This window comes from Miscanthus floridulus, chromosome 19 (genome assembly GCF_019320115.1).
Source record: "Miscanthus floridulus cultivar M001 chromosome 19, ASM1932011v1, whole genome shotgun sequence".
NCBI lineage: Eukaryota > Viridiplantae > Streptophyta > Magnoliopsida > Poales > Poaceae > Miscanthus > Miscanthus floridulus.
In genome coordinates this window covers 3,857,817-3,883,022 of record NC_089598.1, presented here as the reverse complement: position 1 = coordinate 3,883,022, position 25,206 = coordinate 3,857,817, and the positions used below count along the sequence as shown (strand labels likewise).

At 42.0% G+C, this 25,206-nt stretch overlaps 2 protein-coding genes and 2 pseudogenes across 2 annotated transcripts; 1 reads left to right on the top strand and 3 right to left on the bottom strand.

Moving 5' to 3' along the window:
• Window positions 1-823: 823 nt before the first annotated feature.
• On the bottom strand, window positions 824-5,968 carry LOC136527179 (LIMR family protein Os06g0128200-like). The gene is made up of 14 exons (XM_066519798.1): window positions 5,303-5,968; window positions 5,111-5,196; window positions 4,270-4,388; window positions 4,036-4,146; window positions 3,720-3,818; window positions 3,468-3,590; window positions 2,820-2,882; window positions 2,679-2,743; window positions 2,488-2,597; window positions 2,293-2,407; window positions 2,138-2,203; window positions 1,596-1,706; window positions 1,426-1,492; window positions 824-1,334 (listed from the first exon to the last, which is right to left on the bottom strand). The coding sequence occupies exons 1-14, from the start codon at window positions 5,650-5,652 to the stop codon at window positions 1,287-1,289; spliced, it is 1,533 nt and encodes a 510-aa protein (XP_066375895.1). The 5' UTR covers window positions 5,653-5,968; the 3' UTR covers window positions 824-1,286.
• A 494-nt stretch (window positions 5,969-6,462) lies between these two features.
• On the bottom strand, window positions 6,463-9,419 carry LOC136525401 (uncharacterized). Its single transcript, XM_066518401.1, has 4 exons — window positions 8,515-9,419; window positions 8,257-8,426; window positions 7,229-8,136; window positions 6,463-6,789 (listed from the first exon to the last, which is right to left on the bottom strand). The coding sequence occupies exons 1-4, from the start codon at window positions 9,417-9,419 to the stop codon at window positions 6,463-6,465; spliced, it is 2,310 nt and encodes a 769-aa protein (XP_066374498.1).
• A 175-nt stretch (window positions 9,420-9,594) lies between these two features.
• Window positions 9,595-10,006, bottom strand: LOC136525399 (ocs element-binding factor 1-like; annotated as a pseudogene).
• A 6,770-nt stretch (window positions 10,007-16,776) lies between these two features.
• Window positions 16,777-25,072, top strand: LOC136527840 (uncharacterized; annotated as a pseudogene).
• The last annotated feature ends 134 nt before the right edge of the window (window positions 25,073-25,206 follow it).

Sequence of the window (25,206 nt, the reverse complement as noted above, 5' to 3'; positions counted from 1 at the left end):
TAAACAGTTAATTCGATTCAAGTGAAAATAGAGCCATTGGAAAGATAAAAATGAGAGCTCCAACTCTATTGTATGGAAATATTAAAATCTTGCAGGGTCTGTGTTACCAGAAATTTATTATTTTATCCGTTGCTTATGTGAACTATAAGGAGAGCCCATTATGAATTGCTTAGGCGCTTAGTGGCTCCAGGCATGGATTTTCACCAGCTCCGCCACTGCCCTGTACACTTTGTACCATTTTTTCTACAATCAAGTTTGCTACATCTGTACACTTTGTACCATTGTACCTAGTGGTTGTATATTTGGTCCTTCCCTGTCAGTACAAGTTTGCTAGTAGTTGTATAGCCTATATCAGTAAAATTTGTGTATATTTGGCCCTTCCGTATAACAAAATTTGATAGTGTATGTTTGACTCTTCCCTATCAGTAGATATTTGATAGAAATACGAGGTTGTGCATTTTGTCTGTAGAGGGGGTATATTTGGCTCTTCCCTAAAAGTATAAATTGGCAAAGCTTTTTCTCTTAACCATCTCCTTTGCAGATGATTTTGTAACGCTGCTTCCAACAGATAATAACACTATCCCCCCATATAATAACACATAACAAGTTATTATAAAAAGAAAAAAAAACTTTGCACATTCAAGGCGTTACAGATGAGACATCCATATCCAGTGGCAATAGCAAGAGACAAACGCGGGCAATTCTTCGCGATAGCTGGCTTCACAATAGAACTGATAAACAGCCTTGTTTGGCAGTGGCAACAGCCAAGAATGGATAAGGTTATAGTTGACACGCAAGCAGGGATCACAGACAGACACAAGGATGATCAAGACATCATTAATACAACCTAGAACCTTGTGTTGTAATCACAGTATATAATACATATGAAAGCAATGAACTGACCTAACTCCAGACACAGCCAAGAAATGAATATCAAAGGGGGGCACAGCGCCCCCAGACACACCAAACATCTCTCATGAATAACATCACCAGCCAATCATAAAGCAATAATACAGACGTAAATGAAGAGCCGATACGAGAAATGTGTACACTGCAAAGTCAACTGGGTTCTACTTTAACATCCATGTCCGTGGTAACCAACAGTTCCCCCATTCTCGCCTTCGAGGTCTCATAGCTGATAATTTACACCATTTGCAGTTCCTCAACTCTTTGAGAAGATGATTTGGTTTCGTTTGGTTGATCATATACATCCCTAAAGACGCTAACTGAACTATCACTCAGGGGGCAAATATGATGAATCCGTCAAGCTTCACTTACAGAGCAAATCAATTTGAGAGCTGGAACCTTCCTGTTGGTTTCCTCTTTCTCCATCCCTAACAAGTATTGGGAATAACACACAGTCAAACTTGATTTCTTTTATAGTTATTAATGTAAATGACTAAGCACTTGATGAAGAAGACTTACAAATATAGCATAGTAGAAGAGTGTAAGGATGGCAAGAGCAACAAAGCCATACTGGAAAACATTGTACCTGCATATTTTGTGGTTTAAGTATCAAAATACATTCAAGTTTTAAATGTCAGCAACACCTGTAAACAAAGCAACTAACTTCACTCTTCATTTGAGAGACTCACTTGTAAAGATACTTAATTCCACGAAGGGATTGCAATGTGTGGCCAAAGATCTCTTGAGCAGCAGTTGCTTGTGCATAGTAGGCAAAAGCCGTGGCACAGAACTGAATCACACTGCACATAGAATAGCAGGAAATTATGATAATTAGATTAGGGGTTTTAAATCATGAAATACGAAGTAAACAAAAATAGGCAGTCAATACTCATGGAAGGGTTATGACATTTCTTTAAACCAAGTAAATCAACAAAACTCAACATAAGACAAACAATTCTAATTCCATTCACCATGGTAGATTGAGGAACATTCCAATATGATCATTCTAATTGACTACGATTGTCTTTCCAAATGAAAGCTTAAAAACAATTTCAGATACAAATCATGCATGTTTGGTAATGAAATTGGGTTTCAACTGTTGTGGAGAAGATACAAATCATGCTGCAGAAATGTAATAAATATCCATTACCCTGTAATGTTCAGTGAAAATGAAAATTAAACCCTTTGACAATTCATAACATGTTATGTAAGGAAGGCATTGATGGCATACCTGATGGAGCAAAGTAGTATGAGCCCAACATTAAACAGGAAGGAGTTCATTAAAGTGCCTCCCCATCTAAAACAAATTGATTTGTTTGTGTTAATGAGATTTATAATAAGTAAAACTGCAGAAAAAAATAGTATGCCAAGGTATGAGCTGGTTACTTCATCGGGTGAATTGTGATGAAAACAAGTTTCAAACCAAGCATCATCTCCCCAGCAATCACTGCAATAAGGAGATAGAAGCAGAAGAACGCGAAAGCAGCAGTCCCAAGGAGACCTGGTACATAAATCAGAAGATTAATTGGATTGTTCTCATCAGCAGCATAAGTTGACAAAGAATGGAAGATCAGAAGATACCCCAAACACCATCCAACTTTATGAAGACTTCATTCAGGAAAGAAGATAGAGGAGGATCAATCAACAAGTATATGACGATATGTGCAACCCAAGCTATTGAAACAATTAACCTGCAAGCACAACAACGTTTTGAAGAGATCACTTTGGAAAGTGCACTTGATTAAGATACAGGACAAAAGTTTTGCACTCACCCAACAACACCGAATATAAGTTTTCCAATGTACCCAAGGACTGTGAATGCCCAAGTAGCCTCAGCCTGTACCATAACAGGTGTCAAGGAGAGGATCTTAAACATAAAAAAACGTATGACATGATAATTTATGTCGGATTACCTTTTCTCCTTGAGGATACATCTCTTCTAGAGCCTTCATGTCATCTTCCAGAAGTAATAACTCCTGATATTTGAAAGATTGAACTTAGCAGTTAGTGTCACTACAATACACAAGAAGGCATGACAGGAACGTTGGGAAAAAGGTCTACACTACAATAATCAGGGACCAAGTATCATATGAACAACATCATGTGGCATGCACATGGACACCAACTTAACGAGAGAACTTGCTAATCACCAAAACTCCAAAATGAGATGACTTCTATAAATACATGTTAAAAATACTTTCAACTTTTCTTTAAACCAAATATTTGAAATTGATATCTTCTTTATTCTGAGCATTGACAGACATGAGACTAAGTATTGCAAACTGCAGAGTTCCCAGTAGCTAAAAGGGAGGCAGAGACCCTCAAGAACCTAAGTTGTTATCATTACACTAAATATATAGCTAAGTACGTAGCTTTTACGTATTTGAAGTAGCATGACTACATCTGTAAAGGAAAGGACATGCCATTAACTAATCTTTTGGGGTTACTTTATAACACCACACGTAAAAGGCTAAATATGGTGGTTTGTTGTTTTTGTGGAAGTAATAGCTAAACATTATCAATGCCTGGAAAGAGCAATTTCAATAAAAAAAAATGTGTACCTTTTCTAAAGCCTTCACGTTTTTGCGCCATTTCCGGCCCTTGTTCCCACTTCTTTCTTCTTGGTGAAGAGCTTCAGCCGCTTTTTTCAACTCCCTGGCCTTCTTTCCCAATTCAGTTGCTTCCTGCAGGGCACATGTTTAACCTCGAGGAAGCATTGATATCCAAATAATTACTAGCAACAGAAAGATTGATCACAAGTGAGGCAAGCATCCTTTATGATCAAAATGGTGTACATGAGAATGTAGGCCCACCTTTATATATTGTGAGCGTGTAATTACAGCTTTTGGACGCCGGATAAATGAGAATATAAGTCCCAATGGAAGGCAGGCAATTCCGACACCACCAAATATCTACCAAACAAAAGTATAGTCAGCAAAATGGAAGAAAAAAAATGCAGAAAGATGACAGCATGATTACAGGTTACAGCAGTACTAAATGGTGGGGAGAGCACAGTGTTCATATTTCAGATTCAACTTACCATATCTAAAAAAATATGGCAAATTTGAACAAAGCAATACATATAAAAAATGACCATAACACAAGCCATTAAGTTTAAACTAAACTCACCGTGAAAAGCACAGATCCAACGATTGTAGTAAGAGCAACCACATATTCAGGGAAGGTAGCACGCATTGTCCAAGTTGTTTGCGAGTTAGCCGGTGCAGTTGAAGCCGCACACTGAAAAATAGATGGAGTCAGAGACTAGTACTCGTTCAGTGAAACGTAAAGACAGAGAGCAGAAACAGACTAAAAGTCATCAATAACGAAAAGGGTAATTCCATATTTCCATCAATGACTAACCACACGAGGCAATTGACTAAAGCAAGGCTGGCCACTTGAGAGTCCAGAAAATGAGTTTGGAAATGTCTGGACCGTTGAAGATAGGTGCCTGACAGTGAAGTCCACTTTACCAACAAGTCCTGAAGCGACAAAATGGAGATGGGATCAGCCTACTTAGGTAAACACACACCATCACGAGACTGAAAAGGTTCGACATTGCAGAAACTTAGGAACTTGATGATATCTGGTGATCACTAGATGACATAAAATTTTAGCCGTAAACATCTCATGTTGTTAATGGTCAGTAATTTGTGCAATAGGATCTGTATAGAATAGAGGGTAAATAAGGTTTGTATCAAGGTATACCCATTCTATGCAATGTAACTATCAAAAAAGCAGTACAGTTTTCTCCCATAGTCATATGACTGTAATGTAAAACCAAAGGAGACAAACTAATCTTTTGTTGTGTAAACTAAATAAAATCCCCGTGTAAAGGAATGCCTATGTAATCCACAACACATATACACAGTAGAAAGAAATCTAAACTAAGCTCATGAAGCACAGGAAGAACCATCCACGGAGGGGCAGCAACAAGGGGAACTGAATTCCGGATCTGTGCAGTTGTAGCGATACAAGATTGGTAACTCAAGAAAAAAATAAGGTTCAGAGCTCAAAGCTGTCGCTTGAATTCGAACCCAAATGCAGGGACACGCTGGAATCCACCACAAGATTCGGGCAAAAGATGCCACATTTTTTTGAACTGAACTACACTAAAATGCTAGTAGTATTCAGAATCTCACTCCAATCCTGGAGGGAGGGGTGAGGAGAGCAATGGGGGAAGCATGGATTGATCCGCGCGCACCGTATAGGATGCCGAGGACGAGGCCGCACACCACCGCGGACGCGACGACCCACATGAGAGCAGTCCTGAGCCTCTTCCCGACGGACCTGCAGGGCAGAGAGCAAGGCGGATCCAATCATCGGCGGACGGACGGAAGAAGAGATAGAGATGCATTTCAGCAAAGGAGGGAAGCGGCGAGGGGGAGCAGGTTACTTGTCCTGGTCGCCCTCGTAGTAGAACATGGCGAAGGGTATGACGAGGAAGACGAGGACTGCGTCGACGATGTAGACGACGAGCCAGAGCGTCTTCATGGGGAGCGTGAGGTTGCAAGCCCCGTTGTAGACGGCCTTGCGGCAGGCCTGGCGGTTGGCGACGTCGGCGGGGAGCATGAGGATGGAGAGGACGGCGACGGTGAGGCCGAGCACGACGACGAGCTTGGGGAAGTAGGCCTGGTTGGCGTCGTCGGGGTGCTGGTAGTTGACGAGCAGGTAGACGCTGACGAGCAGCACCAGCACGCTCACCACCGCCGCCACGATCACCAGCGCCACGTTGAAGTCCCCCATCGGGGCGTCCGCCGCCGGATCTCGCGCCCCTCCGCTTCCGACTGCTAGTCCTACTAGGGTTTGCGCAGTCCCCCTCGCTCCGGCGGCGCCAGCGGCGGGGGGTGAGGGGCCACCACCGGCGAGCGAGATCTGGGCAGCGCCGCGGGCGGTGGGTGCAGGAAGCGAGGGAGGGAGCTGCGGCCTGCGGGCGAGCAGCAGCGGGTGAGGGTGCGGTGCGGTGGGTTGACGACGCCTAGGGGGAAAGGGACGGGGGCGAGGCGACTGGGAGATGCAGAGGAGGCCTACAGCGTGGGCTAGGCTGGCGCCGGCTCGGGCGGTTTGGTCGGGGTGGGGGTGGGTTTGGTTGGGTTCCGCCTGTGGGAGCGGACGGAGTTGTTGGGGTCAGCCGGCCAGCGCACGCCTCTTTTTTTTTCGGCGGGCGGCGGTGAGTGTTTTTTTTTTCCTTTTGGGCGCAGGCGACAGGATTTTTTATTCTTTCATTTATCTTATTTATTTATTTACGTATTTAATACACTTAATTAATTAATATATGAAACTCAAAAATAACATATCATCGTACTCCCAAAGACAACTTTGGAAAATCGTTTTACAATAGGACGAAAATGTTTAAACCAATTCTGTTTTACGGGAAAACAAACCAATTCTATGTTTTAATGGAAGACAACGTTACCATCGATAACGAGACGCCCCTTCACCGCCGAGAAGAAAACCGATGGAGTCACCACCTCACTAGTGCTGTTGTGCATGCCCTCCCTGTCATTCCATCCGCCATAATGCCTGTCCTGCTGACCGCCTGCCTAGTGCCTACCACTACTCGCTGACATTATTCCTCTCGTCCTGCTCGGTGGCCTTCATCACCTCTAGCAGGAAGCAGCCGTTGACAATCATCATCTCCAGGAACCGCTCCCTCCCGTCGGCGCTGGCCCATTCATCGCCGAGGTCCAGGTACGCGCAGCGGCTCCGCGATCTCCTCCACGACCGCCATGAACTCCTCCAGCGGCAGCTTAGCGTGGCGCAGCAGGTGCCGCAGCGCCCGGCGCTTGTGCTCCTCCATGGGGAGCAGAGCAGCTCGCCGTCGCGGTGGTAGAAGGGGCCCAGCAACACCACCTGCGGCTTGTACGCCTTGCGCTTGAGGTCCTTGATGCACACCGGCACGCAGGGACGAAGCCGGGAAAAAATTTAGGAGGGGCTGAACAAAAGTGCTACAACGACTTAGCTCTACTATGATCTCTCACAATAGACAAATATGATAGCCAGAAGTAGTCTTATATTAAAAACATTGGTTAACGCTGAAATTCACAAAATACATCATGAAAAATAAAGGGAGCAGTTCATTCATACCGAAAGGCCAAATTACGAAACTAATAGACGGCGCTTGACGTTGACACACATTATTCATCCGAAGTAGCAATCTACACAAATAGACATAATTGATTAGTCAAACATATATGGACCGCCAAATTATGAATTTAGAAGAGAATAGAGCATACCACTAATTTTTTAGGCGATAATGTATCAAGGTTAGCTCAATTAGACGATAAACCAATTTATAAGATTCATGCATTTTAGTTGTTACCATAATTTTAGCAACTTTTCCAAGTTCAGTGCATCCAAGAAATTCTGGAGTTCTTCTAGCACGGTTCATAAACTGTCTAAGTTGATTTGGCAAAACAACAAGTTCACCAATATCAAAATCCTCAGCATAAATTTCAGCAAGCCTCACAAGTTTGTTCATATCAAAATTAGAGAAGGAGTTCCTTTGTTTAAAAGCAGCCATACATACTAATAACTCTGAACTAATTTCACTGAACCGATGATTCAACTCAGTCAAGATGGCATCAATGGCGACAAGAAAAATCTTAACATGATAGTAATGCATGTTTGTTACCTTTTGTTTTCTTCGTCTAGATGTCCCTCTAACATTTATTTTCTTACCCATATCTGGCACTTCAATCTCATTCTTCTCACAGAACGTTTTCACTTTTTTGAGTAATGGCTCCCATCCATTTCCTCTCATATCCTGCAAGCTATCTTTCACATCCGCGATCAAATGCATTGCTTCAACTATGTCTTGATCCTTCCTTTGCAAAGCATGTGGCAAAATATCTGTCATGCTCAACAATTCTATCATCAAATGCAGGATGAACACAAAATCAAAGCTCTCTATTTTTCCAATTAAACCTAAAGCTCCACCATTACATGTTGGTTTAATAGAATCTTTCTTTACTATCTTAAGGACATCTATGATAGCCTCCCACATGACTAAAATGCGAAGCAAAATTTTAAGATGTGAACCCCATCTAGTATCTCCAGGCCTAGCTAGGCTGCTTTCTTGATTTAAACCTCTTCCAGTCATAATCTCACAATTCTCAATCTTTTCTAGCAACATATCATGATGCTTTGTAAGCAAGGCATCTTTTCTCATGCAACTTGCACCCACATTGTTGATTATTAAAGGAATATAGTTAAAGAAATCTGCAATGTCTGCACTAGAAGTCGAAACGGTAACAACCACTAGTTGCAATTGATGGGCAAAACAATGCACATAGAAAGCATAAGGATTTTCATCGCGAATCAATTTTTGCACCCCCATTATAAATTCACCTCTCATATTAGAAGCTCCATCATACCCTTGCCCACGGAGCATAGAGATAGACAAATTATGACTTGAAAGCATACTAACCAAAGCTTCTTTCAGTGCAATAGTTGCACAACTCTGAACATGCTGAAGTCCAAGAAATCTCTCCACCACTTTTCCTTCATCATTGACAAACCTGCACGCCACATTTGTTTATGTGTTAGTATAATTGTAGAAATAATTATAAAAATCTATGCACAAAATTGCAATTGTAAAGTACTAACCTTAGAATCACTGCCATTTGCTCTTTTATTGATACATCTCGAGACTCATCAATAAGCATCGAGAATTTTCTACCTCGAATCTCATCCATAATGACAGCTATGACTTCCTCTGCACAAGCTTTTGCAAGGTCCTTTTGTATATCAAGAGATAACATTTGGCAATTTTTAGAACCTTTGTCATATGCGTCCTTCACAATCTCAACCTTATCTTTATACCAATCAATCATCTCTCTGAATGTACCCTTGTTGAGGGAAGTAGAACTCTCATCATCTCCACGAAAAGGTTGCCCTTGTGATATGAGAAATCTTGCAACATCTAAAGAAGATGTCAAACGAATCTCATATTGCTTTTCTTCCTCCGTGCTTACCTCAACTAATTTTCGACCCACACTTGTCCTTTGGTTCATAAAGTCATCAAACTTCAGCCTAGCCTCTACATGAGTCTTGCAAGCATTGTACTTACTAAAAGTATCCTTAGCTTTTTTCCAATTCACATAACCTTGATGTGCAAAGACAGAACTCCCAGTTTTTTCAGGCTTTCCCGAATTAAAGAAGAGATAACAATATAAGTAAAAAACTGCATCCTTGGACTCACTATATTCTAGCCAATCAAATTCATGAAACAAAGTCTTTTGAAATGATCTCCATTGACCACCAATCCATTTACTAGGAAATTGAAATTCACGAGGTTGGATTGGACCACTCAAAGCATATGCTCTCTTTACTTGGTCTCTAATTTCAGGTTCATAATCATCAATTGGTTTGCGATTTTCAGGGTCTGCAATCATGTTCGATTGACTAAACTCTGCTCTAGGTTTCTTTGGTTGAGTTGTGCTCTCATTAGTTGATGGACCACTACCACTAGAACTTGAAAAGTAACTGCGCAGAGTTCTTTTCGACGACATGCTGAAAATTTGAAAATTAAAATCCATCAAGAATCAAACCTTCCATCGTTCAATCACAGTCACAGACTTAATTTCATAATTAAAAAATCACCTGCTCCGACGCTGCTCGGCTGCTCCTACCGAGTCAAAAAGATGATCCGCACCTGCTCTGCTCAGACGTTCGATGTCCGGTCGGCTACGCAATCAGCGAGGCGAGCGCCTACAGCTCGAAGAAGCCGCCGGTACCGCAGCTCCAGTCTCCAGACGTGGACGCGGCATAGATCTGGCGCAGCGCGAGGGCGCGGCTGGCGGCGGGCGAGGGCGCCGGCCTCGGCGCGCAGGCGGGCGTTGGTGAGGCGGACCAGCGCGGCGCGGGCCTGCACGCCGTGGAGCCACGCGGCGAGGTCGCGGTTGCCGGCGCGGAGGCGGGCGGCGCGGCCCCGGAGCTCCTCCAGGTGTCGCTGCTTGCGGGTACAGGACCGCCGCACCGATTCGCGGTTCGAGATCTGGCGCCGGAGCCGACGCTGATGCGGACTGTGCCGCCTGGCGCCTACAACCTGCTCACTGCCGCCAGACGCTGTGATGTTGCTCGCTGCTCGTTGCGGCATGCGGCGTGCTGGAGCCGCCGAGGAGCCATGTAGAAGCAGGCCGCCGCCTCTGGGTCTCGGGAGTCGTCGATTCGGGTTGGGCTTCTAACTTCTAACCAACTGAGCTATTTTCCCTTTCGGCCCAACAAAGAATAGAGGTTTTTTATCTTCTCCTAACCTTAGACCCTCCTAGCTAATACATATATGCATAAAATTTTAAGAGATGGGCTTAGGAGGGCTCCACGTGCCCGGGATCGGTAGGGAGGGCTCGAGCCCCCCCCCCCCCCCCCGCCCCACCGTTGCCTCCGTCGCTGCCAGCAGGCAGTAGATGCAGTGCCGCTGCCACCGCATGCTCCCCCCCCCCCCCCCGCCGACGCCGGGCCCCGTGAGGAAGATGCTGACGTTCGGCGGGGGGAGCTGCGCGAGGTGGTGACGAGAATCTCTGCGGGAGCTGGCTCAAGCTTGGCCCCAGAACCCTTCTCTGCGTTCTTTCGGAGCCTGGCTATGGCTAGGAGGCCGGTTTGGCTTACGTGGGCTGGCTACAAGGCGTGTTCAGCAACTAAACATGTCTAACTTGGCCTATGCTCCCATGGTCCATAATGACTTCATCAACCTCTACACATGTCGGTCCAATTCAGTCTCTCGAAAACACTCATAGGGTTTGGCGTGCTTTTACAAGCGTGGGTGTGTTTGTAAGGAAAGTGTCATATGCGAACGAGGTTTGCATCTACTATATTGGTTTTGCAAAATACGGTGTGACACCAATGCAGAATACGGTGTGACTCGCTGCCTTCTCAATCGATAAATATCACACACCTTCTCAATCAATCAATCAATATAACCCGGATAGGCACACAAAATAACATTTTCTCTTTCTCAATCCAAGTAATTACTTAAAAACAATCTTATGAATGGCATTGGAAATAAAGTTGTACAAGTCATCATTTTTATTTGCCAAAAAGCAATGTCATTTCCTCACGGAACAAAATTAATCAAAATCATCTTTGAGCATGGGTCCGTTTAGCATAGCTTTAGCTCTGTAGTTTGCAGGTTAAATTAAAGTAAAAAATATGTAAACGAAATAAGTCATTAAATGCACCGAACAGTTCCAGATTCAGAATTTTAGAGCTAGATAGATATGACTAGGGTTCTCTAGAGCTAAACAGGGTTTATACATAAGACTTTAAGCTTTTTCGTACTACTACCGGTATGACGATGCTGCAAAGTCGTTCGATGGGAGTACGACAGTATGCTATTTTTGAATTTTCGCACATTTGGCGTACTGTATAATACTATTTTTGTAGGAGTAATTTCTATGATTTGTCATGTTTGCTGGGCTGATAAGCCATGACTGAAAATACTGTTGGCTGATTTATTATGAGAAAAAAATATTATTTGTTAGCTGAAAAAGTACGGTTTATAAGCGAAGCGAACAAGACGATTAAGTGTTGCATATACCAATGAAAAAAGCGAAGAAGAAAAAAAACAGGCGACACTGGTGGTGATCGTGTTGGACCTGGCCACCTCAGACTGAGAGCACAGCGGACAGCCGTGCAGGGTCTCGTCTCGTCCGGTCCGGAGTTGGCAATTGGCATGGTTGGAGCTTTTGCGGCTCTCAGATTGGGACTTGACCTGGAGCTGGAGGTCAGGCGGTTGGTGTTGGTGATGACTTGATGGCAGCAGGTGAGTAGTGCACGTATTGGGCCTTGTTTAGTTCCCCCATTTTCTAGAATTTGGCACTATATAAAAAGAAGATTCCCCGTCACATCAAACTTGTGGTACATGCATGGAGTACTAAATGTTGACGAAATCGAAAACTAATTACACAGTTTGGTTGTACTTTGCGAGACGAACGTTTTGAGCCTAATTAGTCCACGATTGGACAATTATTACCAAATACAAACGAAATGCTACAGTGCCGAAACAGTGCCGGCGAATTCCGGCGGCGCCGATTCTGCCGCGAACTAAACGCGGCCTTGCTTTCAGTTCAAGTTTTGGAAGGATTTTTGTCAGATGAATCCCCCGGCATCTATGCTTGGTTGGTTTTGCATGTTAGCTATAGTGAAAACCAGTTTGTTCCAGCCACGGCATACCCAGCGTTATTAGCATCATCTGAAGTAATGGGTTGCGATTGCGCCAGCAGCGGACGTTGTTAACAAATACTTCCTCCATCCACGTTTGACCTTCTTTTTTACTCTAATTTTGATCACTCGTTTTATTCAAAAAAAAAAATATGTAAACATAGCCAAGTTTAAATCATTTTTGAAGAACTTTTATTAATAAAGCCAGCCACAACAAAAAAAAGTAACATTTTGCATAAATTTTTGAATAAGACGAGTGATTAAATTTGATGTCAAAAAAATCCAACGTCTTATAATTTATAATTTAGAACGGAGGAAGTACGGAGCAGTAGTTTGACAAAGCAGCTGTCAACAGCTGGTTGTTGCGGCTGCCCCCCTCTGTAAACCACATCCATGACCTGCTTAGGTGGCGTTGGAAATGTCATTGATGGGCCCCAAACGTGGAATGTCGAGGGCAAAACTTGGTATGTTGCATCGGCATGCATCAGGATTCTCAGGGTAAAAGGACCGGATCAGTCGAAAAACTCAAGGAATACTGCACCGCCCTTTGACTCTCGCTTGGATTCTGTTCCACCTCTGTTCGTTAGCCTATGAGCCATACTTTTTCTATAAAAAATAGTATTTTTCTCTCACAACAAATCAACGAACAGTACTTTTTATTTTTATCCTGGTCTGCTCATCTACTTTTCAGCCGGTTTATGCTTATTTCGGCTTATTCTCCGTCACAAAAACATTATTGAATCAGCTGAAATTAGCCGAAATACCACCAGCAGAACATGCCGCTTGTCTTTTTCGAGCAACCTGTTCGCTTCGCTGAAAAGACGAGCTAAAAAGTATTATTCGTTGATTTGTTGTGAGAGAAAAATACTATTCCTTTACGAAAAAATTATGACTCATAAGACAAGTGTCGGGGATCAATAGTAGGGTATCCAAAAAGGAGGAGCTAATGATCATCAACATTGATTCATCCGAGCAGTCAAGAGCGCGACTACAGCTCCAACCGACCTCCAGGTGCGCGGGCTCCGTCTCGTCTGACCTCTGGGGAGCGGGCTCCGCCTCACCCAACCTCTGGGTCGGGACCCCCGCCTCGCCCGACCTCTGGGTCGGGGGCTCCGTCTCGCCCGACCTTTGAGGGCGGGCTCCGCCTCGCCCGGCCTCTGGGTCGGGGCCCCCGCCTCGCCCGACCTCTGGGTTCGGGGCTTCGTCTCGCCCGACCCTTCAGGCGCGGCTCCTAACAGAAGCCTGTACCGCCGTCAACCACTACGGGCCAGAAAGTACAACCCAAGGTCAAACTTTCGGCATCGTGCAGGGAGCGGGCACATCTCAACATGACCCGTGCCCGCGACATGTCACTCCAGGGAACTCACATCACCAACAGTGACGGGCGTGTGGTCACTATGCTGCCTACTTCCTGTACGGCCGCTGACCAGCACGCTGGTTCACCGCGTCGCCCCGTCGGGACGGAATGGGACGTTACGACCCACTGACAACGTGGGGGCGTGGCATTAGCGGCGAACAGGCACCCGGCGTGGAGCCATCTCTGTCACCATCTGCAGTGTCTGCGGGACCCGCATAAAGGAAAAGAAAGACCCGGCGGTCCTGGAAGCCTTCCTCTCCTTGGCTCTTCTCCCTCTTTCTCTCTGTGTAACCTGCTCTTCCCCTTCGTCTATAAAAGGGGAAGCAGGACGTCCCAGGAGAGGGGCGGTTCACCACTCTACATGTCCATAGACATCAAAACACACGTCATAACACGTCTTAGGAGCACACACATATCAGAGACTTGGGACATGTCCCTCTCTCGCTCGTTTGTAACCTATACTATAAACTTTCAGTATTAGTAACACGAGCAGCAGCGACGAACTGGACGTAGGGACTTTTTGCCCGAACCAGTATAAACCTCGTGTCCTCTAAATACACCATCCAAGCTAGACACGTAATACTAGAAATTTACTAGTCGGTAACTCGAAACACCGACAACAAGCGACCCTCTCTGCTAAGTTAAGCATTTTTTTCATTCGTTGTTGTATTTTCCCCGATACCGGAACGAAGAACACAAACAGTGTGAAAAAACTGACATTTTGGCCTTGTTTAGGTCCTTTCCCTAAAATTTACTCCATATCATATCAGATGTTTGGATACATGCATGGAGTATTAAATATAGACTGAAAAAATAACTAATTGTACAGATTGTGACTAATTTGCGAGACAAATTTTTTAATACTAATTAATCCATGATTTGACAATGTGGTGTTACTGTAAACATATGCTAATTACAGATTAATTAGGTTTAATAAATTTATCTCGCGAATTACCGATGACTTCTGTAATTTGTTTTTTAATTAGTATCCGAACGCCTCATACAACACCCTATGTGACATCCGATGTGACACACCAAAACTTTACACTGTGATGTGACACCCGATATGACATCCCTAAATTTTACTCCCTGTATTTAAACATCTGCACGACCACTGTTGCTGGTCGAGGTCGACCGTGACGCGATCTGCAGGCAGTGCACGAGAGCGGCAACGCTTCCGCTGAGCCAGAGCTAAGGCCTGATTTAAATCCAGGGTGTAAAGTTTTGGGTGTCATATCAGATGTCACATGAGATATTGTATGGGGCGTTCGGGTACTAATAAAAAACAAATTATAGAATTCGTCAGTAATCCGCGAGATGAATTTATTTAGCATAATTAATCCGTCATTAGCACAAGTGTTACTGTAGCACAACATTGTCAAATCGTAGACTAATTAGGCTTAAAAGATTTATCTCGTAAATTAGTCACAAACTATATAATTAATTATTTTTAATGTATATTTAATATATATATATATATATATATATATATATATATATATATATATATATATATATATATATATATATATATATATATATATATATATATATATGCCTAGATAGTACGTCGGGCTGAGTGACTGACAGCACCAAGCCCGTGACCTCGGCGCAGAGCCAGTGCAGTGACGTCGTGCGAATTTTGTCGCCGGTCATCTTTCATCCATCCAAGGGCGCGTTTAGTTGCCGCCGGAATCGGCGCCACCGTAAATTCTGTAGTATCGTAGTGCACTGTAGCATTTTGTTTATATTTGGTAATAATTGTTCAATCGTTGACTAATTAGGCTTAAAACGTTCGTCTCGTAAAGTACAACTAAACTGTGCAATTAGTTTTTGATTTCATCAACATTTAGTACTCCATGTACCGCAAGTTTGATGTGACGAGGAATCTTCTTTTTTATAGTGCCAAAGTTTGGATTTTGGGTAAGGCCTTGTTTAGATGCAAAAATTTTTGCAAAATGAGCACTGTAGCGTTTTCGTTGTTATTTGGTAATTAGTGTCCAATCATAGTCTAATTAGGCTTAAAAGATTCGTCTCGTGGATTTCGTCTAAACTGTGTAATTAGTTTTATTTTTTATTTATATTTAATGCTTCATGCATGCGTCTAAAGATTCGATGTGACGGGGAATGTGAAAAATTTTGCAAATTTTTTGGGAACTAAACTGGGCCTAAGGCCTTGTTTAGATTGTAAATTTTTGTAATCTGGACACTGTAGCATGTTTCGTTTGTATTTGACAAACTTTGTCCGATCATGGACTAACCAGGCTCAAAAGATTCGTCTCGTGATTTACAACCAAACTGTGCAATTAGTTATTTTGTTTACCTACATTTAATGCTCCATGCATGCGTCCAAAAATTGATGTGATGGAGAGAGAGTGAAAAAATTTGGAATTTGGAGGTGATCTAAACAAGGCCTAACTAAACAAGGGCCAAACTCACCGGCGACCAACCGCGTGTTCGGTTCTCTGTTCGTATCATTGCTGGTTCATGAAGAAGTACTGCTGACTGATTTGTGTGAGAGAAAAATACTTTTCTGGTTAAAAATTTATGATCATTTACCGCAGGCCACGCCGAGTCCTCGGAATCGGCGGCGTCCAGCGGCATCTCTGCCAAATACGCGCTGTTTTCCCCCTGCTGCAGCCTGCACTCGGCAACAGGACTCAAAGCAACTGTCTTGTGCACCATGTGGGGGAAAAACATTGAGATTCAAAACTCCGCATCCATCTAGAAAAAACATAAAATAAAAAAGAACAAATTTCAGCTGCATAAGGGCAAATGTGGACCCAAAAATTTCGTCTTCTATTGCATATATGCACCCAAAAATCTCATAAATTTTGTCTTCTAGTGCATATACGCAATTATCATTTCCGTGTGAAATTTTTTATATAGGAAAAGTTACATTTTTCGAGAACTCCTAAATATGATGAGAAGGTGATTTGCAGAATTGCACCTGATATTTTTCCTCACCTCCTGGTGAGCTTGAGTATATGTGACTCAAGGATGTGAGTACACTACATTGCGTGCATGGCGGCTGCTCACGGGCCCATCCATGCATGCATTGAAGATGGTCACGAGATCACAAGCTGTTCAGGTCGACGTAGAACAGAACAGAAGAGAACAGGTTGGATTGTACAGAAGAGAAAGACCAACTGTCCGGAAGAAAGCCGAGAAAGAACACATTTTTTTTCTAACGGGAGTCCGGATTCATGGGCCGATATCGAATGACCCACGAACAGCAGGGACGAGGCCCAACCATTTATTACAGATGAATAGATGATGAGACGAGATGATCATCCAACGGCTGCGAGAGCTTTCGTCGCGCCGCCGCCGCATCCTGACCTGTCGGGCAGTCTCCTCTCTCCTGCCGCACCACTAGCGCCGGGACAGCAGCCGACTCCGACTCCCTCCAAATTCCTTAAACCCTAGCAGCAGCAGCGCCCGCCACCTCCACCGCCACCGCGACGGCGCCGTCGAAGACGAGGGGGAGCGCGGAGTAAAGGGGCTCCGGCGACCGCGTCGGAGATGGCGGCGAGCCACGGCGCGGGGACGCTCAAGTCCACCTCCATCAACGGGGTCAAGCTCTACTCGCTCACCGGCAGCCGCTACGTCGCCCCCTGGGTCGTCGCCAAGAAGAAGCGCGCCCTCCGCAAGGACAAAGGTACCTCCGGAACCCACCCGCCGGCGTTCCCTTTCTTTGTGTGTGGAGATTTTAGTCAGGGGTAGCAATGATGGGAAACTACGCTTTCTTTGGTCGTAGAGTATCAGCGGAAATTGGATTTGATCCATGACCTGAGGTTCGAGACTGCCACCACCAAGATCAAGCTGACGCCCGATGACCAGTACGTGATCGCCTCAGGTGTGTTAACTATTATAAGCTTGCACATGGCCTATGTTTAGCTTAATTCGCGTGCATGTTAGGGAGTGGCAGTGCGGCATGCTTATATCTGTCTTATTTGCTAGGTATTTATCCCCCCGCAAGTTAAAGTCTATGAGTTGAAGGAACTTGTCGATGAAGTTCGAGCGGCACCTGATCTCAGAAATTGTAACTTTCCAGGTATACTCCTATTGAACCTCATTTCCAGGCTCATGAGTTTTAATAACTTTTAAGTAATTGTCGATAAGGTTAGAGGTGCATTCTCTTATGCACCTGATCACTACCTGGACTTCTATACATAGAGGGTGGTTTTAGCTTTCCCCATAGCGCAGTAGAAGTAACTGATGGGATGGTGGAGAACACACATGGGTTGTTTATCTAGTACCTACTGCGAGTTAGTATTTTATTATTAGTTAAAATTGTTGCCTGTTTACGTTTCCTCAAGCAATATGGGTCTTATTACCAGTTGATGCATCCATAGGAGATAACTGCTCAAAATTTCGTAATAATTTGCTTATGAAAATGTCGACATTTTGTACCTTCCCTTTTGTTACCGACTAGAGCTGCTCTTGTATTTCCTATCTAACAAGCTTGATTGTTTGTTTCTTCAGATCCTTGGTGACGACTATTCAAAACTTGCGTTTTTGTGTGCTGATCGTTCTGTAAATTTGCACGCTAAGTATGGAAGCCATTATAGCTTGAGAATTCCAAGGTTAGCATCTCTACTATAGCATACTTTTATGTCTTGATCTTGATGACCGATCATAGATATGCATTTCTAGTTTAAGATGTGTGGTGTGCGGTGTGCCTGTGAGGTAGTAATATTAACTTCTCACCTCTGTGGATTTAGTTGTCTTCCTCTTTAGGATTAGGAAAATATAAGGTTTTTTCGCATTATAAAATATCCTGTACTAATTTAACACATAGTGTATTTCTTCTCAGATTCTGAGTTTAAACAGAGAAGTCCATTCTTTAATGATAACAACTAGTAGTAGGGAATCCTTTCAAAGGTTGTAAAAACAGTGCTTGTCCAAATATCTATCTTACATATTGTTAATCCCCATAATGATTCATTGACAGAATGGGAAGGGACATGGCCTACGATTGTTGGTCCTGCGACTTGCTATGTGCTGCTTCATCACCAGATCTGTACAGGATCAACTTAGAGCAGGTCTAATTTCAGTGCTTAATTAGTCGTACAGATATGAATAGTTTGTTTATCTTTTATTAGTCATCAGCAAAGCATCATATTTTACGCTTTTATTTGACACCTAGTACAGAATCAAAGATCCACATGTATCATAAGCACATAAGCATATTATTTTGAATGGTGTTCTACTTAGCTATATTACACTATGCCTTGATTTGATTTTGGTGGTATCAATTCTGGTTGTGACTGCATTATATGCACATATTCCTTCTGTTGGTTTATTGAATCCACTTCCTCCCAATCACTTGTGCAGGGACGATTCCTTGCTTCTCTTTCCTCCCAATCACCAGCAATAAATGCGGTTACACGAAGGTAATAATTTTTTATTAACTTATTACATGGCTTGCTTAGTGACTAGATTATCAAGTATTGTTAACCCCAAGATTAATTGCTGTGCTCCCAGTAAGATCCATGGACTTGTTGGTTGTGGTGGTGAGGATGGTGCGGTTGAGTGCTTTGATATGAGGAAAAAAACTTCTGTTGGCAGAATTAATATTCCAGTTGTTTCTTCTGAAGATTATTATCAGGTTCATGTTTTACTTTGACAGCAAATTAGTATGCTGATGCTTAAGTTTGTAACTGCCTCTCATGTTTGAAACTGCAGGAGGTCACGTCTTTGCAATTTGATGAAGATCAGGGATACCTTATGGCAGTGGGGACCAGTACAGGAAAGGTATATGTTGTTATTAGCTGTTTTCCTGCTTGATTTTCACTGCTCTCTCTCTCTCAATGTGCCTAGTTATTTTTTTTTATTTCCCCTACTACCATGACAGAAACTAGGAACCATGTGTCAGTGTTTTGCATTATGCATAGTATATTTTGCGCCTTTTCTATCCTTACAACAATTTAATCCGTTTTGCTCCATTTATGCCTCTGTTTTCTGCTTTAATTCTATGTAAATTAACATTGTGATAGCTACTTGCCTACTTTGTTTGACCTTTGTAACTTCAGATAAAATTATGCCATGATAACTGTGCCATTACAGGCTATTGCATGTTTGACCTTTATGTTCTTTCTGAAGTGTGCTCCTTGGTGTTGTCACCTACAAAGTTGGATAATATAACTTCATCTGTATTGTATTAATACCTTCTACTTAAGGAGCAAAATGGGGAAAATGGCATCATGCATTCCTCCTTTGTTCTATTCACCTCTTGTTGTTACTGGTTGTTCAGACAGTGGGGTCTTGGGTGGACCTTATGTGATATCTCCCCGGGCCATCCTATTTGTGCTCAATACCCAACATAGAACTGGGAAGTTTTGTCTTCTTAACAACAGGTTTTTTGGACACTCAAATAATTGACCTTATTTACTCAGCGCCATCTAGCTTTTTTTTTCTCGAACATACAGTGCATTAAGAGAGAAGTAAGGCCAAAATAGCAAAGTGCGACGGCCTTACATGACCACAACGATCAGAACAACGACCTTGCATGACCATGCACGACCAGAACAACCTTACACGACCTTACAACTAAAACAACAACCTTACGTGACCAAAGCAACCACTAAAAGATGTCTTAAACAGCCTTATGCAACCAACATGATGCAAGGCAACAAATGACAACGATCAGCCACAAACCGTGAAGGGATTCAGATCCCAACAGGGTTTGAGGAAACTATTTTTACATTAAGCAAAACTCAATACGGTAGTTCTGTGCTCTACCTCTTCCCATTTCTTCAGTTTGGCTATTGTACTTAACAGCGGTGTGCTGTATGCTAATCTAGTGGTGTTTATAGATTTTTTTCTTCTATAGAAACATGTCAGCTATCCCTTTAAAAATTGCTATATTAGTTTCATGAATTGTTTTAGTCTCAGTATGCTTCAACAATTTTGGGGTTTTCTGCAGATATCAATATATGATTTACGCATGTGTTCTCCTCTGCGAGTTAAGGATCACATGTAAGTCCTATGTTTCTTCTTATGAAGAAAGGGTTTTCACTTGTTAATCATTATCATCAAAAGTTAGTTCCAGCCATTCGACCATTTCTATATGAACCTTCTGAAGGAATTCTCTCACTAGATAAGTAGATGGTTTTTTCTTACTCTATTTCCACCTGCAAACGGGGCCTTACCTTTTCTAATTTCCCCATCCTAATATCATATCATTTCACACACATTCCACCTGTTTTCTTCAAATAAATTAACAGATACAACTGCTGCAATAAGATTTTTAAAACTGTTTGTTTTTATTAATGAGTCTTGAAAGAATAAGCTGCAAACATTGGGGCCATATCTCTATTACGTTTGAATTGCAATCAATAGTTGAATGCTTTTTGAGTTACATATTGTACCTTTCGCTGAGCATGTAGTTGCTGTTATCATCTGTTTCAGGTATGGTAGCCCAATATTAAATATCAAGTGGCACCAGACACTTAATTCTACTGAACCTAAACTGATCACTGCTGATAAGCACATAGTGAGAGTCTGGGATCCTAATACAGTGAGTTCTTTCCTTTCCATTTTGTTCAAATGTTTTCTTCATTATTCATGGTGTGATTTGACACAGTCCATATTGGGTTTGATATGGATTTAAAACAAACTCTAATTTAAGACATACTGATATTTTATGATCAATTGGATGTTTGCTCGCTTGCCATTCTTGAAGTCAAACATGGCTGTGGTTACACCTTAAAAGGCTTTAACCTAGTTTTTATTATGGTGCAGTCTGAATGTATCATGAATTATTCCTGTAACATTTTTGAATCTGTACTGGTAATGCATGCCCTAGCCTCAATATCTGAAGCAGATTAGGGAAGTTATTAGAACAGAACCCAAATTTTGTATATCAGGTTGTGCTGACTGCTGACAACTTTATTGCTTATTTGCCCTTGTTTCACTTTGGGTTTATTTGGGAAGCATGTAGTTGCATACTTGCATGGCACTTTTAACCCAGGTACCTCCCAACATATCAGCAAATTCTTAGGGAATATGGGAGTTATCAGTTTTACCAAATTATCTGTGGTTCCAGGCTACATGTATGTCTATGAGGAATATGTTTCTCATGGCACTAACTTTATTCCATTTTTTATAACACTAAATTTGATAATCTGGAATATTTATTTTACACATGAACTAACATGACCCTTTTTTACAACACAGCGATAGGAAAACTGAAATGACATTTTTAGGTTTTCATAACTGCTTGACTCTTGCTCTGAACCCAGTTCAAGGACTTGGGAGCTCTTGTGCATTTAGTAGGCAAACCAAATAATGCGATTTATTAGAAATTAGCCAAGCAATGCTTGAAAAGGTGTATGTCTTTTTGAACCATAATTTGCAATGCTATTTTAAAGAACATAACAATACTCTCATGGGCTGCCATAGTCCATTATAAACCTGTATAATTTCTTAACTTTTTATTTCTTTGGTGAAACTCATTCCTTTATATCTTTCCAATTTCAATATGCATTTTCATTATTTGAAGTTCTTTGTTGGATGATGCCATGATGCCCTCAATCTTTTCTGCAGGGAAATAACATGACTAGCATTGAACCAGATGGTGGTGCTATAAACGATGTCTGCATCTTCCGGAATAGTGGTTTAATGCTATTAGCCCTGGACAATAGCCAGATACCTGCCCACTTCATTCCTGCACTTGGCCCTGCTCCAAAGTGGTGCTCACATCTTGATAACCTAACTGTGCGTGAGACTTCTTCATTGCTTTCTAGTAGTTGATCTAGTAATCCTTAAGTGAACATTTCATCATTTGCCTTCCTCCATTTATAGGAGGAGATGGAAGAGAAACCAGATACAACACTGTTTGATGAGTACAAGTTCTTGACTAAAGAAGAGATGGAGCGACTGAACCTTACTCAATACATTGGCAGCAGTGCTGTAAGAGCATATTTACATGGATTTGTCGTACGTTATGAACTATACAAGAAGGTAAAATTGGCTTCTTTTACACATTTACATATAATTCATTAGAATTTCTTTAGAATGTTTAGCCATATATCTTGTGCTGGTTGTTTCCTCTATTATACTTAGCAATTCATTTAGTTACGGCTAGATGTTTGATTTCCTGAAATTAAGACACTTCCCTTTGTTGACATACTAGATTGTTCTTTGTAAATTAGATCTTTGTTAGGCATCAACTGTATAAATGATCTCTATTATGGACTGCTTATATTATTTTTCTGTATGGTCGGATGGGTTAAAGAAATGACACGAAACAGTATTTACCAGGATTTCTATTTCTTTGCAGCAACGGGCAGAAGTTGCTCCTGTTGAGTACGAGACAATTAAAGAAGAGATAAAGAAAAAGAAAATAGAAGCTCAGAGAAAATCTCGTATAACGGTATGTTTTTCACCTGCTTATCTGTGGTACAGGCTCTATATTACAAACCTGATGAACTTTTTTTTTTCTCGTGCAGCAAGTCGTCAAAATACCGAAGGTTAACAGGCATATTATGGACAGTATAATGGAAGATGAAATAGATCTTGATACGGAGAATGTTGATAAATCAAGTATTAAGAAGAAGAAAAGAAAGCTAGAACTCAATAAGGCGATTTTGCATGATGAACGGTTCAAACCAATGTTTGAGAATAAGGTGTGGAATTTTACTGGTTGTTTTTCAGTACTGCTATTAGATTGCAGTCTTGCAGATGGATTTGTACTGTCCATGTTGGTAGTGGTATATAAAAAGAAATTACAGCATATCTCAATCAATTTATCATGATTTTTACCTGATCTTATGCTTGTGCAATGCTGCTGCTGTTTATTTTAGCATGTGAAACTTTGTGTGCACATTCTTGCTAATGTCACTGATGTGTGCTGTACAGCTTTTGTTCATGATCCACTCTTGTGTATGAGAAACTGAATGTGGAGAATTTCAGCTGTAATTTAACCATTTTCTGCATCTAACCTCTTATTGTGGCCACCACTCCAGCTTGAATCTTGTCCTACTTGTGCTATTTAATCATGTATCATATTGTAAGCTAATCAGTACTAATTTTTTTCATGATACTTGATTTCTAATCCCATTGATCTTATGAGCAGGATTTTGAAATTGATGTAGAATCAAAGGAATATCTTGCACTTCATCCTCAAGCAGCTACAAAGGAGCCTCGCCTTATTGAAGAACATTTTGATAGTGTTAGTGAGGATGATCAACAATCTGATGGTAATGCATCTGATGCTTCAGCGGAATCTGACAGTGATGATGGCATGCATAATTCAAAGCGTATAAGGTGAGATTTTGCTTTATTTTGGTTATGACTTGAACTGCACATTTTCCCTTTTGAAATTTTGCCATGTTGCCTATGGTATTAGAAGGTGCGAGGGTGTTTGGATCCGGAGACTAAAGTTTAGTAGATGTCACATCGGGTATTTGTATACTAATTAGAAAGACTAAACATGAGCCTAATTAGGCTTAATAGATTCGTCTCGTAAATTAGTCTCAATCTGAGTAATTAGTTTTGTAATTAGTCTACGATTAATACTCTAAATTAGTGTCCAAACATCCGATGCGACATGGACTAAATTTTAGTAGGGGGAACCAAACACCCCTTCAAAATTGAATCATTTCTTGTATATTCGGTGCATATTTCCAATTCATAAGGAAAGTGAACTTACATGAAAAATTATTAACTTCCAGAAAAAAAAAAACTGCAATTCTCATTTATGGAGTTCTTAGTTCAGTCTCGTGCTGACCTATTGCATTTCTAAATTTGAGTAGCTATACTATTGTGTCTCATTTGATGTACATTCTATTCTACTGGTACATCGAAGATGTCCTTACTGCTTTATATGTTTCAGGTTATACGAGGTCAAGGATGAGCACCATGCTGAAGCATTTGTGAATAGTGTGTCTTTATCAAACGAGGATGCTGTTCCCCTTGGGGATAGGATAGCTGCCCTGGAAAGGAAACAGAACTCGAAAGCACTTGATGCAGTCAAGTATGGGCCTGGTGGCTCACGGGAGATTTCATTTATCTCTAAAAGCCGAAGAAGGCACGAGGAAGAATCGTCTGGTGACGATGAACCCAAGGATGTAAAAAAGAGAGGTGTACAGACCCTGGGTTTGAAGCAGGGAAAAGCCGAGTTCTATATGTTTGGTGGAAATCGTGGGAGAGGTAGAGGCGGTCGTGGCAGAGGGAGAGGCGGTCGTGGAAGGGGTGGAGGGAGGGGTAGGGGCAGGGGCCGAGGATGAATGGCTATCCATTGACCCCGTTCCTGCCCTTGCAGGGTTTTGGCAAACTTCAAAAATGGGGACACTTCCCTGGAATACATTTAACTGGCCAAAAGCTCCAGGACATGTGGTGAGTAGAAAGTGTGTTCCTTCACAACATAGGCAAGAGCTAGAGTAGCGAGGATGGTTGCTCCAAAAATTTTGGGAAGAGAAATTTGTTAGATAATATTAGATCTCTTATGGTCTATCTTGTAACGGATTGTTGCCTCAAGAAACAGAGGCGACGAGGCGACCTTGCTGTGTATTCTAAATTATTGCTTGGGCAAAAGTGTGCTGGATGTCTCTGCGTACGATGTAACATTTTTGTAGGAGGGAACAACCCTGGCATTTTCATTTTCGAGTGCTGAAAGCTCTCCAAAGCCATGATTAGTACATGACCTACCTCATCTTTTCTTAAAAATAGCATCAACATTTATGCCTATAAATAGTTCTTTGAAAATATATTTTATGATTAATCTAATGATACATATTAGGTGTCAGCAATGCGAATAACTTTTAGATGAATTTGAT